This window comes from Caloenas nicobarica, chromosome 3, assembly GCF_036013445.1.
Source record: "Caloenas nicobarica isolate bCalNic1 chromosome 3, bCalNic1.hap1, whole genome shotgun sequence".
In the NCBI taxonomy this organism is placed as follows: Eukaryota; Metazoa; Chordata; class Aves; order Columbiformes; family Columbidae; genus Caloenas; species Caloenas nicobarica.
This window is the reverse complement of record NC_088247.1, coordinates 120,699,416-120,714,399: the sequence shown is the minus strand read 5'-3', so window position 1 is coordinate 120,714,399 and position 14,984 is coordinate 120,699,416. Positions and strand designations below refer to the sequence as shown.

General features: G+C 43.5%; 2 protein-coding genes across 3 annotated transcripts; one reads left to right on the top strand and one right to left on the bottom strand.

Annotated features, from left to right (window-relative positions):
- Positions 1 to 1,252: 1,252 nt before the first annotated feature.
- On the top strand, positions 1,253 to 3,073 carry RPS27A (ribosomal protein S27a). Its single transcript, XM_065631311.1, has 6 exons — positions 1,253 to 1,334; positions 1,417 to 1,478; positions 1,625 to 1,679; positions 1,791 to 1,876; positions 2,456 to 2,587; positions 2,891 to 3,073. Exons 2-6 carry the CDS (start codon positions 1,431 to 1,433, stop codon positions 3,038 to 3,040), a joined length of 471 nt encoding a protein of 156 aa, XP_065487383.1. The 5' UTR covers positions 1,253 to 1,334; positions 1,417 to 1,430; the 3' UTR covers positions 3,041 to 3,073.
- A 72-nt stretch (positions 3,074 to 3,145) lies between these two features.
- On the bottom strand, positions 3,146 to 14,303 carry MTIF2 (mitochondrial translational initiation factor 2). 2 transcript variants are annotated; one of them, XM_065631310.1, is made up of 14 exons: positions 14,262 to 14,303; positions 12,500 to 12,731; positions 11,881 to 11,986; positions 11,040 to 11,211; positions 10,520 to 10,680; positions 9,917 to 10,093; positions 9,289 to 9,428; positions 8,008 to 8,132; positions 7,165 to 7,369; positions 6,554 to 6,806; positions 5,639 to 5,779; positions 4,632 to 4,796; positions 4,276 to 4,416; positions 3,146 to 3,920 (listed from the first exon to the last, which is right to left on the bottom strand). In XM_065631310.1, exons 2-14 carry the CDS (start codon positions 12,722 to 12,724, stop codon positions 3,751 to 3,753), a joined length of 2,181 nt encoding a protein of 726 aa, XP_065487382.1. In that variant the 5' UTR covers positions 12,725 to 12,731; positions 14,262 to 14,303; the 3' UTR covers positions 3,146 to 3,750. The 2 variants fall into 2 exon arrangements, with proteins under 2 accessions (XP_065487382.1, XP_065487381.1); XM_065631309.1 differs by lacking the exon at positions 14,262 to 14,303 and adding an exon at positions 13,944 to 14,032 and having other exon boundaries at positions 3,147 to 3,920.
- Positions 14,304 to 14,984: the final 681 nt, after the last annotated feature.

The window sequence follows — 14,984 nt, the reverse complement described above, 5'->3', positions numbered from 1 at the left end:
CCATCTCAGTCGGTGTCTGAAACAGGCACACACAATCAGGTAGGCAGAGTCTTTTGGGAGGTTCAGCAATAACCTTCCAGCTGCTAACGCTAATGCAGGGCATATGGGATATATGTAATGAGTCTTTCATTTCATAGACTTTCTCCTGTTTTAGGACAGCTTTAGAATGCTTTATCATTTCAAAACTGCCATAAAGCTAAGAAAAGTGGCTACCGAGCATGAACCCCACTGTAACTTCTGGTAGTATGAATTCATCGTAGTGGCTTCTATTTGACTGCCGTGTACAGAGGGCATAAAAATCTCCTAATCCTTGATTTCTGTAACTGCGCCAACAAGCTTATCCCCTTTTTCCCCAGAAGACATAGAAGCAGCAAACCACTTTTTATTAAATTATTGTGCCTTTACCCAAAAATATTTGTTACCTTGTGTTAGTGCATATAATGTAACACTCCTCAGATGGTTCTTAGTCAGCACAACCTGCCTTCTCAGTTTCTGTCAACACATATGCTCATGTGCTTCCTAGAAATCTCCTGTCAAAAGGGTCGGGAGGGCAGAACGTTCCTCTGCTCCCATGCGACGTTTGGCGTGACCTACCACCTTACACAAAGCCCAAACCTCTCTTCTCCTTTGATCAACAACTGCACCAGATGAAACCCAACAAGAGTCAAAATCGTTCAAATAGTGTCAGCAAGTCTTCATTCTGCTTTAACCCTTCCCGTGTCCAATTCGTAAGCATAAAACCACCTAAAAAGTGATTTCCAAAATAACGTGATTCTCAGTGCTCCTCTAACTTAGCCGAGGCTTTTCTAACGCTAAAAATATTCGCCCTACAAACCCCAGATAAATCTGGCGCTGATGCAGGGAACGCACAGGCTGTTTCTGAGCTGCCTCCACAGGGCCGGACCGAGGCGAAGGCACCGATTTTGGCGATTTCACGCTGCAGCGCCGACCTGCGCAGACACACCTACTTAACTACCAGAAGCTCCCCAACCCCACACCCACCGCAATGAGGAGCTGATGAGGTAAAACCCTTTCCCGGCAGCCGCCCCGCCCGCGCAGCCGCCGTGAGGCGCGGAGGAGCCCGCCCGCTCTGCGCGCCGCACTGCACTGTGGGCGCCGCACTGCACTGTGGGCGCCGCAGCCCCGGCCACGCCCACTTCCGCCCGCGGCGGGACTACAGCTCCCGGCAGGCCGCCGTGCGGCCGGCGCGGCCGGGGATGCCGGGAGCCGGAGTCCCGCCGCGCCGCCCGCCCCTCCTCCGGCGCGGCTGGAAACCCCGTGCGGGCCGGCGCCGCGCTCTTTCGGGGAGCCGCCATTCCGCCAGCAAGTCGCGGGTGAGTCGTGTCGCTCCGCGTCCCCCCCCGCCCCGCCCTCCATCCATCTCCCCGCCGCCCCTCACCGCCTGTCCCCCCGCAGGTGCCGGGCTCACCATGCAGATCTTCGTGAAGACCCTCACGGGGAAAACCATCACCCTCGAGGTGAGCCGCCCCGGGGGCGGGGAGCGGGGCCCGGGGAGGGTTTGCCCGGCCGGGACCGGCCTTGCGAAGCTCCTCGTGGTTCTGCTTGTCTGGGCTAATTAGCAGGCAGAAGTAGGTTTTGATTCCTTTGTTTGCTTTTGTGATAGGTTGAGCCTTCTGATACTATAGAAAATGTAAAAGCGAAGATCCAGGATAAGGAAGGTAAGTTGAAAATGCACCTTCTTGGACCGACGGTATTGCCTGCAGCAATCTGTTATTATAGAACGCCGTAGATCACATTCCTCATTTAGTCTCGATTTGTGCCACCATCAGGCATTCCTCCTGATCAGCAGCGACTGATTTTTGCTGGGAAGCAGCTGGAAGATGGGCGCACGCTGTCTGACTACAACATTCAAAAAGTGAGTGGGAAAGAGCTCATCGGGGCAGCAAGGCCTTCGCTGTTGGGTCTAAGAAATGCTTAAATGGATCCAACCAAATCAGTTGGTCTTGGGTTGGGTAGCACTTTTGATGCCGGAGTTAGTGATGCTAGGACTAGAACTGCTTCTAGTTTCAGGACAGAAGAAAACATTTTTAACAGCTTCCGTCAGCTATGGGGAGCTGCTTTAGGGGGTTAATGTGAAAAATCCTGCTCACTTATGCCAGACTAACCTCACTGCGAGTGCCATGAGGAACAAGGAGCAACAAATAGCTGTCAGTCTGGCTTTGTTGTATCACAAAACTATTCTGCATTTAAAACTGTGGAATATAGTTCACAACAGATTTTACAGTAATTAAACATGCAGGAGTTTTGGGATGCAGCAATGCACAGCTTGCTGGAGCCTGTTCATTTGCAGAGTTAAGAGCAAAAAAAAATCCTTTTAGAGCTTTCCTAGTTGCCTGGAGCCTCAGATCTACTTTCTGTAGATAAAAAGCCTGCTTAAATGCTGTTCACCTTTTGAGGAAGCATTTTGAGTCTATTTCATGTGTTTTACAAATAGGAATCAACTCTTCACCTTGTGCTGAGACTTCGTGGTGGTGCCAAGAAAAGAAAGAAGAAGTCTTACACTACTCCCAAGAAGAACAAGCATAAGAGAAAGAAGGTTAAGCTTGCAGTGCTTAAGTACTACAAGGTACGTAGAAAAAAACGTAAAGGAAGCTTGGTAAAAGTGTAGTTCTCATCAGGAAGGGATTTGTTATGGAATACAAAGCTTTTAACAAGTTTGCACACACCCTGGCTTATTTACAGTCCTATTTTTAAACACCGCCCCCCCCTTAAATAGAAGCTGACTTGCATTTGGATGCTTCTGAACTTTGCCTCAAGAAGTTTGATGTACTATCACGAAAGCTGCTTTGCCAATAATAATACTCAGAATTACCACAGGTGCTAAAAGGTGGCTGGTATATGAGAGCTGTTGCCTCTTTGTCCTTCGCAGGTGGATGAGAACGGCAAGATCAGCCGTCTGCGCCGGGAGTGCCCCTCGGAGGAGTGCGGAGCAGGAGTCTTCATGGCCAGTCACTTCGACAGACACTACTGCGGCAAGTGCTGTCTGACATACTGCTTCAACAAACCCGAAGACAAGTAAATGTACTAGATAATAAAAATCTGAAGTCCTGTACGGTTTAAGGATTTATTTTTGCTTCCTGTGCCACTGTATTTCCTCTCTGGTGATAAGCAGGGAAAAATCTGTGAAACTTTGGATGCTGACTGCCAACTAGGGTGAAATACTTGAACTCTAGAATTGAAGCAGCAACTTCTTTTAAAGAATGGCTTTGGTTAGCTAAATCTCCTTCAAAGGAGATAATGGGTAGCAATGGCAGAGGGAAAAAAACCACCACCACTCCAGCTACCCTTAGAGAAGTGGTCTCTTTAAACATGAAAGGAGTTGACAGTACAATAGCTCTAATCTGGAAAAACAGGAGATTTAGAGGTGCAAAGTGTGTACGACAGAAAAGGGGAGTAGAGTCCTGCTAACAAAATGCAGGCTTCAGACTGAAAAACTGTATTGCAGCACTGAGGGAGAAAGATGGCTCAGCTAGTCAGGAACCACTAGGTAATCCTCAGAAATATTTACACTCTGATGGTTTTAGACACTTGCAATTGATTGTTGTAGTTTATTCCATGTTCCAATGAGGGAACAAGGTTGCTTGACAAGATTTAAAAGCAGAACATTGTTAGATAAACACCAGATCTAAAGAGGCTCATGTGCATCTCCAAAAGCTCATTTAATGTTAAGAGTTGAAGGTCATCCACGAATAATACATGTCCTTCAGTGCTGATGTATTCAGATGTATTTTAAAATCCTGGATCCCAGGAAGTAGTCTGTTGAACTTCTTTTTCTTCATAACAGATAATTTCATCCCCAATATTGAATTCTATATTCTTGTCCAAACTCAATCCACAATCCATACCCATTTTTATTACCTGGACATCATCTTTATGATGCTTCAGTGATGATAAATACCCTACAAAAATAAAGCGCGTTAAAGAAAGAGCCTGCTAACATCAGAGCACAGAAGTGTTCTGGTCTGCGCTTCTTACAGAATTAACGTTTCACCTTTTAGCCACAAAATGAAAGCAAGAAAATATAGCAATTGTGAGTACTTGGAGCTGACATCAAAAACAGACATTGGTCCTTTCCAGAAAACTACTGCTTTCCTACCAGAAAAAGGTCTGGAGAACAGCACAGTGACATTTTGCAACTTTTTTCTAGTTGGAGCGGCTCCACCCTAAATAGTAAATGGGCTTGTCCTATGATCAGATGCATATGTCGTGTTTAATACAGAACACAAATACGTGTTTTGTGGCAGTTACACTTACCTTTCCAAATAACATCCCTGTTACGGATTAACTTAAACTTCATTTTTTTGTCTAGTAGCCCCTTCTGTACTCTGCACCCAGCCACTGCAATTTTGTTTTTTCCTACTGTTACAGAGAAGATGTCGATAACAGAAGCTTCCCCTAAAAGAAAAAAGTAAAATTGTATGAAATACATGCGAACAACAAACTGGCAAAAAGTAAAAGCAAGCTACACTCTTCCATTTAACAAGCTTTATAAGAAGAGAGAAGCAGCTACAGAGGAATATAAAATATTTGATAAAATAGGAACGCTTTCTTGGAGAATAAACTTGGGGCCACGTTGCAAATCAAAAAATTAACAGTAAATGACAACTCACCTATTGTATTTTCCACCACAGCTGGAGGTAGTCTGCTATTTAGCTCTTCTTTCAAGTCTTCAATAAGTTTGTAGATGACACTGTGAAGTTTAATTTTTATTCCCTTTTTAGCAGCCAGCCGTTTAATACTTTCATTGGCTTTCACACTGAATCCAAATACAACACCTGGTAAACAAACAATCGGGAACTTATGACTACAAGAGATACTCTTTAAACAGCAAGTGAAAGCAGCTACTCTTTAATGTTCTATAATGTTGAACTTGTAGCATAGGTTGGAATATGGGGTCAGCAAAACAAGAAGCAGCATTTTACCACCGCTTCCCTTTTAAGGAGGGACCATTTTGCTTCTCCCACTATTACACATCAACTGCTATTAACCTTGTATCATAACAAAGGGCTCAAAAAAGCCCTCGGAGAAAATTCCCTGATGACAGAATGAGGTATCCAAGCAGAAACTAATGCTTACACGCAGCTCACCAGAGCTTACATAAAGAGACAAGGACCTCCCCACTTGGGGGCTGGAAAAATAGCTTGGTTGTCCAAATTAAGCTGGAAGTGAACTCCAAATCATTCTCGTCCAGCTGTGGACTATGGCAGGTCCAATGACCCCACATCCTCTACAGCAGGGGAGGGTTATGGGGTACAAACGGGAACAAGTACTGACGCAGTCTGTCCAGTTACCTCCCTGAGCAAAAAGAAATCCTTTCGCAACCTACTTTTTAAGGTTTGCCTTTCTTGAGCACCACAAAGCAACCTGAGTGAAGAGTCAGAGTTTAACCTTAACAATTCAAGTGCCAGCAACAGCTTGTCAAGAGTCCTCCTATTTTCAGGGGATATCTGGCCTTCCCCACCTGCACTACTGTTTGATGTTAAAGGAAACAATTTGAGAAACATACAAATTTACCATATTGATGCTGCTATCAGTGAGAAAACAAAACCAAAATGAGACCTACTCATTTCCATAGAATTTGCACTAATTGTAAATTGATTTTTAAGCACACACTCACCATTAAATGTTTCAGCAAGACTGATGTCAGTTTCACTGATATCTCCCATCCCAAAATGAATGATATCCAATTTACATTCATCGTCAGCATCGTAGCTGTCCAGAATGTTCAGAATAGCTTCAACGGATCCGTCCACATCACCTGCGTGTACAAACAAAGTACTGCTGACTTTGTATACAAAGAATCACTGAAATAGAACTAAGGGAATGACAGCTCCATGCTATACAACATAGTCTTTTGACATCTATAATTCCTACTGTATTTTCAGTAGTATGTTAAAACACATCTAACAAGTCTATTAATTCCAAAAATGAACTGAATAAATACAATAGGACCAGAGGCTCCACATCTGTTGTCATTTTCAGATCAAGTTTGCAGAGTTTTTCAGCTACTACCGTCACTGCTTGTATATCATAAAATCATAGAATTGTTTTGGTTGCAAAAGCCTTTAAGATCATGGAGGTCAAACCAAGTTCCTCCTGTTCCACTTTAACTAATATGGAATTTTTCTTGTCCTCCATTTTGCTGATGTACTACTGCTGCTCACAGAGCTTGTATTGTTGTTGTGGTTTTTTTTAAAATAGATCTTTTTAAATCTGTATGTGTGCGCGCGCATATATGTGTGTGCATATGTGTGCGTGCGTGTATACGTGTGTGTGCGTGTGTATGTGTGTGCGTATATGTGTGTGTGTGTATATCCACTTCTGTGGATTTTACTCAGGAGTTCCTGGGTAAGAGGTTGGGCTCATCAATGTTCCTGTTACTCTGGCCCTGCTGGAAGCACACCCTTCTGACCAGTGGAGAAGTTCAATAAAATCTGTTCAGTTTTAAACTGATCAAACTTCTGGGAACAGAAATTTTGTTAATAGTTTAGAGCACAAAAACAACAGAGCAGTAAACAGAAGAGGACAGCACCTTTAACAACTACTGATAGCACATTTTTGTCCATCTCTGTCCTCTCTTTAGGCTTTAAGAGCATTAGATGCTTATTCTCCTTGTACAGCACCGCCTTCCTCTGTCTCCAGGTCAGATGCGCCAGCTTCTGTTGCTTCTTCTCATATTCCATCCTGTGTTCCTTTTGCTTTGCTTCAATAACTTCCACATCCTTTTTCACCTTCTCCTGTTGTTCCACATAGGTTCTCCAGGCCACAACTTCATGTGCCCTTTGCTGGGCAGAAGACAGAAACATTACCTTTCAGAGCACCGCATCGGAAAACTCCACATTAATGCAATTTCATCCTTTTGCACCTTCTCTACAGGCTCACTCATTTTCTTTCACATTTAACAACAGGTTTGGCTGCAAGGATGGCAGAGAACGAGCACAATAGCACAAAGGCAGGGTGACCATGAGAAGCAAAGGCATGAACCGAAGGTGACTCATCTTTTAGTCCAGAGGCAGCCTGCTTGCTTCAGGTGACTGCGAAATAGGTTAATCAGGATGCATGGAGATGGAGAGAGCTATCACTTATTTTTCACTCAGCTCCTTCCCAGAGTGTAAGTTTTCCATTAAACAGTTCTTTCTGTACCTCAGATTCTACTTCGAGCATTTCATCTCCTGCCGAAGGGACTTCCTTCCAGCCCATGATTTCCACGGGGACGCCTGGAGAAGCTGCATCTACAGCTTTGCCGTTCTCATCAAACATGAAACGCACTTTTGCCCAGGTCTTCCCTGCAACCAGAACACAGCCTTTTCTCAGAGTTCCCCTTTGGATGACGGCTGTGGTAACTGGACTAATGAAGAGCAGAGGAGAAAAAATAACAGACAAAATTAAAGGGACTCTTCTCCCTGTTTTCATGGTTAGCGTAGGTAAGCACGCACAAAACAGAACGTACTTGTGACCAATCACAGACAGAATATTCCTGTGACACATTTTATTAGAGCACTAATAAAAATGTGAAGTGACTTGCAAAAAGTCCAAAACCTGTACTGTACTCTTTTAATTTCTGCAGATCAATATAAAACTCAACATTTGTGAAATCAGCAACAGACTGAGTTTACATGTTAAATGGCCCCTCCGCCCCAAAAAAAACCCCCACAACCGAAACCCCAACAACTTTCTAGAATTCAGTTCATTTTTAAAGAGGGCAAAACCACACCTTGTTTACAGACAACCTGCAAAAGCACTAAGAAATTTAAAAGACTAAAATGTCGTGTCACAAACATTTTATGTTTATTATATTATGACTATTAACTTCATCATTTTCAAAAATACATCTATTCTAGCATTTTAAACTATTTCCTGTGCTTACAGGATTTTATTTCAGTGATGATGAATTTTGCCCACATAACTTCTTTTTCTGACTCTCATGTTGTAGAATAACATTTCAATGCTTTAGTTACAGACACTGAAAAGAAACTGTTACCTTACCCTTTCCCTTTGTCTTTGCGAGACTCAATCACCATCCCCTCTACCAGACCTGTGGGATCTGCCTTCAGCTCCAACATCTCTGCTAAAGCAACAGTTGCTTCTGCTAAAACCATCAGGTTTTCACCCTGGATAAAATCATACACGAAAAAATTATATAGAATAAAGGAAGCATCCAAATAAAGCAAGATCAGAAATTGAAATCTTAGTGCCAAATTTCCCCATTTAATTCAGAACGTCTAACAACGCAATACAGTTCAACAGCACAGATCTCTCTGCCTTCAAGGCAAGATGGCACTCAAGAGATGAACTATTAAGATTGCTGCACAGCTGGTCCAGAATGCACAGAACATTAGGAAGGACAATTTCCTCGCTTCTCTGTTCACAGCATCTGGGTTAAGGATACAGAAAAAGCCCTTGCAATATTCTGCTACAAGTATATTAGGAATGCAAATTAAAAAAAAAACCCAAAACAAAAATGCCACCTAAACGGCCAAACTGAAACTTGATGACATCTACCACCAAGACATCAAAGACACGAAACTGGTTGTCTCTTTTTGGGTTTTCTTTTTTCTCGTTTGTTGTAATTATATTTTAGTTTTGAGAACAAATACAAGCTAGCTGTCAGTCAGCAGATCCAGATCTACAGGAATTAGGGCAACAAGGTATGCTACAGGGGTATGTGTAAGGGCATGACTTCAAAAAGGTCTTGAACTTGCCTGGACTTTTAGAAAATGACTTGGGGTGCATTTAGACAGAGAGCAATAAGCCTAAGATAGTGCTGCATCAGTTCGGACATACCTGCATTTGCCACCACAAAACTAAAGTTCAGATTTCAGTTCAGTTTTTAGCTATCAGTTGTTTGCCAGGATAAGACGGTAAATCTTGTAAGACAAAGCTATGCTCCTCTGATCAGGCATGTGTTAGGAAAATATTTACCCTCATCTGAATTTTTCTCTTCATTATCACCCACCTTGATTTTGCACTGATTTCATACAATGAACAAATATATGAGGAAAGAGCAATTAAGATTAACCGGAAAAATAACCACTAAATTTCCAGATGAAAAATGAGATATTACTGCTCACTGAAGGTCTCAGCCTCAAAATATGATAGGAGTACGTTTCAAATAATTCCGGTGAGAGCCAGCAGCACTTAGCTCATGGTAAGGTGTCAAATACCAGGAAGATAAAGCATTTTATTTTCCAGCTGCCAAACAAATGTGTAGCTGTACGTACATATTAGACATCCACAAACAGCATCTTTTTTCCGCCAAAACTTTACCTTGAGTGCAGAAATATTTACAGCTTGAACATCACCTCCAAACTCTTCACAGACCACGTCGTGAGCCAGCAATTCCTTCTTCACCCTTTCAGGATCAGCTTCAGGTTTGTCACATTTATTAATGGCAAGGATAATGGGAACTAAAAAGAGAACAAACTCGGATTACCAGCTTCACCAAAACTTGCTGCTACTAGTGCAACCGCAATCAAAGGTGAGATCAGGCTACGGCCACCTGCAAACCATCTCGCTTGGTGCCTTTTCCTGAGCAGCCACCGAGCTCTAAGCTGGAGGAGTTATCCCAGTAGTGAAGGGAAAAAACCAACACAACAAAACCCCCACACACCTTATGAGTGCCTTTCTCGCAAACCTGCAAGTCCTGCAAAAATATTAATATTTTAATATCTTTATGTATTACTGCAAAATTCAGTATATTTTCAAATTTTCTCAGAGAGAAGGGATAGGACTATGACAGTTACTTTCTAGGTTCTGTGGATTCCAATTCAAGGAGTTTCTTCTGAGAAGTGAATCAACATTTGCAAAGTGCTAATTATTTGAACTGCATAGTAACACACACCTTTTGTATTAACTTTGTGTACTGGGCTTGCCACTCACGAGTTAAACACCGTACCTCCTGCATTTTTAGCATGTTGAATGGATTCTACAGTTTGTTCCATTACTCCATCTTCTGCCGCTACAACCAGTATGACGATGTCAGTGACAAGGGTTCCTCTCGCTCGCATGGCTGAAAAAGCTGCATGTCCAGGAGTATCAAGAAAAGTTATCTTTTCCCCAGAAGGCAAATGCACTGTGAACAAACATACACGGTGCATTTTAAAATCACCATTTCACATAGCTTTATTTGACCTATTGCACCTCAAGCATCACTCCTTTGAGAACTTCTTTAACAGTAATGACGTATTCTAGGCAGACAGATAACTGTTGGCATGGAGGTCAAAGGTGCTTTTAGCTCCTCAGGAAAGAAAAAGTGTTCTGGGATCTTTCATAATCCAAAACAGTCTAAATATAATTTAAACTGTGCAGACAATCCACTTCAAAGTTCCACCCACAGAGTTTTGACATTTATCACAAGTTATGATTTCCTTTTTCACTCTTTACATATAAACTGTTTATGTTGCGACACTTTTCCCCAGCGCACTGCCAGGAAGTCAGCCCCTCATGTAGGACGGAGAGTAAACTCTTTCATACACAAGCACGTACACTTGAGTCATACCAAGAAAAGCACCGATGTGTTGTGTAATGCCTCCTGCTTCCATTGATGCCACCTGAGTTTTCCGTAGACTGTCAAGTAAAGTTGTTTTCCCATGATCAACGTGGCCCAAGATTGTAACGACTGGGGGCCGTGGGGTTAGTACTGCTGGGTCTGCAGGAGGCCTACAATGAAAACAAGGATTTGTTTTATAAATACCAAAAAAGCTCACTGAGCAACATTTGTGCTCTTCATACTCAGTCTTACTGCTGCATCAACTGATACAGCAATTCAGCATAACACAGAAGAACTGGCTTTTTTTCAGAAAATGGCATAGAAAAACCTCACCTAAACCAAATCAAATCCAAGGATCGTTTTTATGGCCAAAGAAATCAAAAGACTAAACTTCACCTTCTAAATATTATCAGATTGTGACTCTCAGGTATTATCAACATACCATCAGAACAAAGAAAACGCAGTATCTGAAAGACACTTGCAGAAACAAAGAGGATAAAAAAGCCAGAAAGACCAGTTCACAGCTTACCTTTTCACAGCATCTTTGTTTTCTCTTTCTTTTTCCTCTTTCAGTTTTGCCGATTTATATTTCATTCCTGATTTTTTAACAATTAGCTTGATATGGTCTTCATATAAGACAGAATCTGGTTCTAGTGAAACCACGTCAACATCTGTGTATAGCAGCGCTTCATAAATATGATCTGTAGGAAACACACTTAACTATTACATCCCCAAAAACACGTGGGACAAAAAAACCCCCACTTCATACTGTTTAAGACTTTTTCATTAACAGTTTATACCATGCTAATAAGTTTCATTCACAAAGCATTTTTCCTTCAGTTAGATTTACCTAAAAGTTCCTGTTACACTACATACTTGCAGAGAAGAACTCAATTCAGAAAGACTTACTGAAAATGACTGCCTCATTAGGTACTACAATCTTATTTTTCACTCAGATTTTCATAGCCTACTTTTCCATTAACCCTTAAGAAGAAAACAACTGAAACTTGTCTAAACAAAATAGCAAAGCGGTGATTCAAGGAAGAAGGAAATTTGATAAATCTGTTCATATGCCACTTTCTTTGGTAGCAGAAATACAGAACATACTGCAGTTGTCAAAAATCGTTACATGCCAACTTAAGTAGCATTACAACCCTGTCTCAGAAATGACAGACTGTACTGCTTCTCTCCTCATTGCTGAGAGGGAAGTTTGCCAGAAAAAGTACCCAGCTGGATAAAAAGAGATTGGTATTATACAGGTGTGGAATTATTTCAACTGTCACTAGTCAAACATGCTAATTTTAACTGTTGCAATGTAGATTTTAGCTGTTGCGTTTCATTCAATCCCAAACAAGAGAGCACGCTCTCACCTACGTCTTTACCCATAGCCCGTGCCAGTTCCTCAATAGTCATCTTCTGCCTTATCTCCACTTCACCTTGGGTCAGTAGTATCTTCTTTTTCTTCTTTTTTGTCTCCTACATGGAATTAGACACGCATATAGGAACACATAGCTGGCATAAACTAAGAAATAATAAAAACAATATTAAAAAGACAATGGTCTCATGCCATATGATGTAAACACATCTTTTTTACTACAGTACTAATGGATTACAATAAATGAATGACTTAACACATCATACTGAATATTTAAAATGTATAGCATACTACACTTCATCTTTCTTCATTTTTAATTTTCTAGAACAAGGCGGGGGTGGGAAATCAACAAAATAATTTTCTTGTTTGTTTGCAATGATCTCCTCCTACCTCTGCAAGACTCATGATGTTGCTGGTACAAGCATTTTAAGTCAATATTTGAGAGGGAGTCATAATACAGTCCTACACTAAGTACATTTTGTCTTATGAATTTATAGTAACTTCTCTATATTCATTAATAAAGCTCTTTTTTTTTTGTAATTAAAATGCTCAAACTGAGCTTTTGTACTTTGAAATTTCTCAGGAAGACAGAGCTGACTGATTTTGTTAATTACCTCCTTTGTAGCTAGATGTCTGCATTGTGATAAGGCAATACTGATTAATTTGTCCTTTTGCCAGAGCTGTGGGTAGAGAAGAACGGAGCACACGGGATGTGCAGATGACTGCACAGGCTTCCATTGTGCTTTGGCCACTTTTCTGTGGGAGAGCGTACGCAGCTGCCTGCAAGCACCACGCAACTGCACCAGGTTTTCAAACTTCAGTATCAACCCTCGATTCATTTCCTCACTGAAAATAACAAAGGACACATTGAAATCAGTCTCAAAGCTGATCATACGGATAGGAACACAAGGCACAAACGTCGTTTCAAACCGGGCTTTTTAATGCTGAAAAAGCTGAATTATTTAGTAACTGTTCCAGTTTTCCCTGAAGTGCTTCATCTTTCTCTACAATCCCGTTGCAGACACACAGATCTGCTAATATTGCCTCAGCTTACAAATCTTTCACCTATATCCATTAATCTTCACTATAAACTACTAAAATCCCCGTTTCAGGTTCTGCGACGCTGCCTATTAAAAACCAGACATTTGCGCTCCTCGTGTTTTACCGACAGTTTTCTAGGTGCAACCTACCTCCCCAAGCCACTAAAACAATTTTGCAAAACGCCGCTTACATGAGCACATCCTACCGCTCAAAGACTGTAGCACTGCAGCAACACGGTTGCCACATGGACAGAGACGTCCTTTGAGGCTAAGCCCTGCCTTAGTAATTAAGCCTTCCAAGATGCTTCTGCCAGATCATCCCACATCTTGTTTTAACCATCTTAACTTTGTTTCGAGTCATTTTGCTAAGTAGCCTGTACGAGCCCCCGGTTTGAACTTCTCTTCTTGTTCGGAGTCGCCCGTTGTGTCCTTGTGCTCCACGATGCCATTCTCTACACTTTCTACATCTTTTCTCAGTTGGCTTTGTGCTCTCTTTCCAGCAGCTCCAAAGGAGTGAAAATCCACTAATTCCTCTCAGAACGACTGCGCAAATCCCTCGCTTTGGATTTGCCATGGCCACAAACCCATCGTCCACCGTTCCCAGAGGGTTCTCCTGGCACAAAACCATCCTGCAGACACACGTGTCACCAGCCAGAAAGGGACGGGGACCAGCGTGGGGTCACCTCCTCTCTAGGACCTTCCCACCGCAGGTGGGTCAGTTGTAGAAACCAGACAGGAGAAATTCTTTGACCTTTAACTGACCAGACCCAGCCCACAGTGATACTGGGCCAGATGAATTAGCGAATGACTGCGGTCCCTTTAAAAACTCCCTTGTATCCGGACACCTGCAGGACCTCAGCAGATGGCTAGCCAACCAAAAACAACTATTTTTTTTTTTCCTCTAATGAGAATTTTAAAGGGGCATAATGGGTATAACCGCGGGCCGCCCCAGCAGCGGCCACAAGATAACTAACGCAAAGTCAAGGCCAGAGCGGACAAGCCCAGAGGAGAAACCCACCAGGCCTAACAAAACATCACCCCCGGGCGGGGGGGGACACGAACTGCCGCCTCAGAAACCGCCTCAGAAACCGCCGCCTCAGAAACCGCCTCCCCCCGCGGCTGCGAGCGGGACCGCCCCGCCCCGAGCCCTGCCCGTTGCAGCCCCCATGCCCTTCCTCCGCTGGGCCCCGCCCCGGGGCAGCGCTGCCCGACCCCCGGCCCGGCCCGGCGGCCCCGCGCGGGGAGCGCGATGGCGGCCCCGCTGAGGGAGCCAACGGCCGCCCGCGCGCCCCCGCCGCGCGCCCCGCGCCGCCGCCCGCCGTGCCTGACGCCGCGCCTGACGCCGCGCCAGCCGCTCCACCGCGCATGCGCCGGGGCAGCACCGCGCCTGCGCAGTGGCGGGCGGCTCGGCGGGGCGGGGCGGGGCAGGGGGCGGGGCCTCCCCTCAGAGAAGGCGGGAAACCCGGCGGGCGTTGCTGAGGTGGTTGTTGCGCGTCCGGGCGGCTCGGGTTCTTTTTTTATACACATTTAAATCTGGTTTTTCTCCTGCCTGCCGGGAGACAGCCGCTTTTCTTTGTAACGTCCAAAGCTTTAAAATGGCTGATTTTTTTGAAAAGTTCTCTCTGGTTTGGCGTTACCGCTTAACAGACCAGGAAAATAAAAATCTGAGAGGAAGGCCTGTGAGTGTTTTCTTGAAAATGCCGTTTGTAAAAGCCAGAGGTAATCCCAGCTTCCATCCTTTAGCTGGGGCTCTCCAGTGTTTCTCCAAAGGTAAAACAAGGGGAAAAACAATCTCAAGAGAAACCACAGTGCAAAAGCTGAAATGTCAAAGGTTGTAAAAGGGCGTTATATGTTTCCAATTAAACGGAAAAAGGGCATTAAATGTTTCTTAACCGCAGATCCGTACTGCTCCAATTTAAATCTTTATTGCAGGCTGCCGGTTTCTCCGAAGGGCAAACCGAAAACAAGTAATTTAGAACGTCACAGCACAACGATTTGGGTTGGAGGAATATTTTCCATTTAACTCCGTGGCCGTTAGCGCTTGGATTTGTCCCTTCGT

Coding starts and splice junctions, on each gene's coding strand:
- RPS27A (XM_065631311.1), top strand. CDS start 1,431: ATGCAGATCTTCGTGAAGACCCTCACGGGGAAAACCATCACCCTCGAG. Junction 1,680..1,790: donor GAAGATCCAGGATAAGGAAG/GTAAGTTGAAAA, acceptor TGCCACCATCAG/GCATTCCTCCTGATCAGCAG. Junction 1,877..2,455: donor CTGACTACAACATTCAAAAA/GTGAGTGGGAAA, acceptor TTTTACAAATAG/GAATCAACTCTTCACCTTGT.
- MTIF2 (XM_065631310.1), bottom strand. CDS start 12,724: ATGAATCGAGGGTTGATACTGAAGTTTGAAAACCTGGTGCAGTTGCGT. Junction 9,429..9,916: donor ACATGCTAAAAATGCAGGAG/GTACGGTGTTTA, acceptor TTCTCTTTTTAG/TTCCCATTATCCTTGCCATT. Junction 7,370..8,007: donor CGCAAAGACAAAGGGAAAGG/GTAAGGTAACAG, acceptor GCTCTTCATTAG/TCCAGTTACCACAGCCGTCA.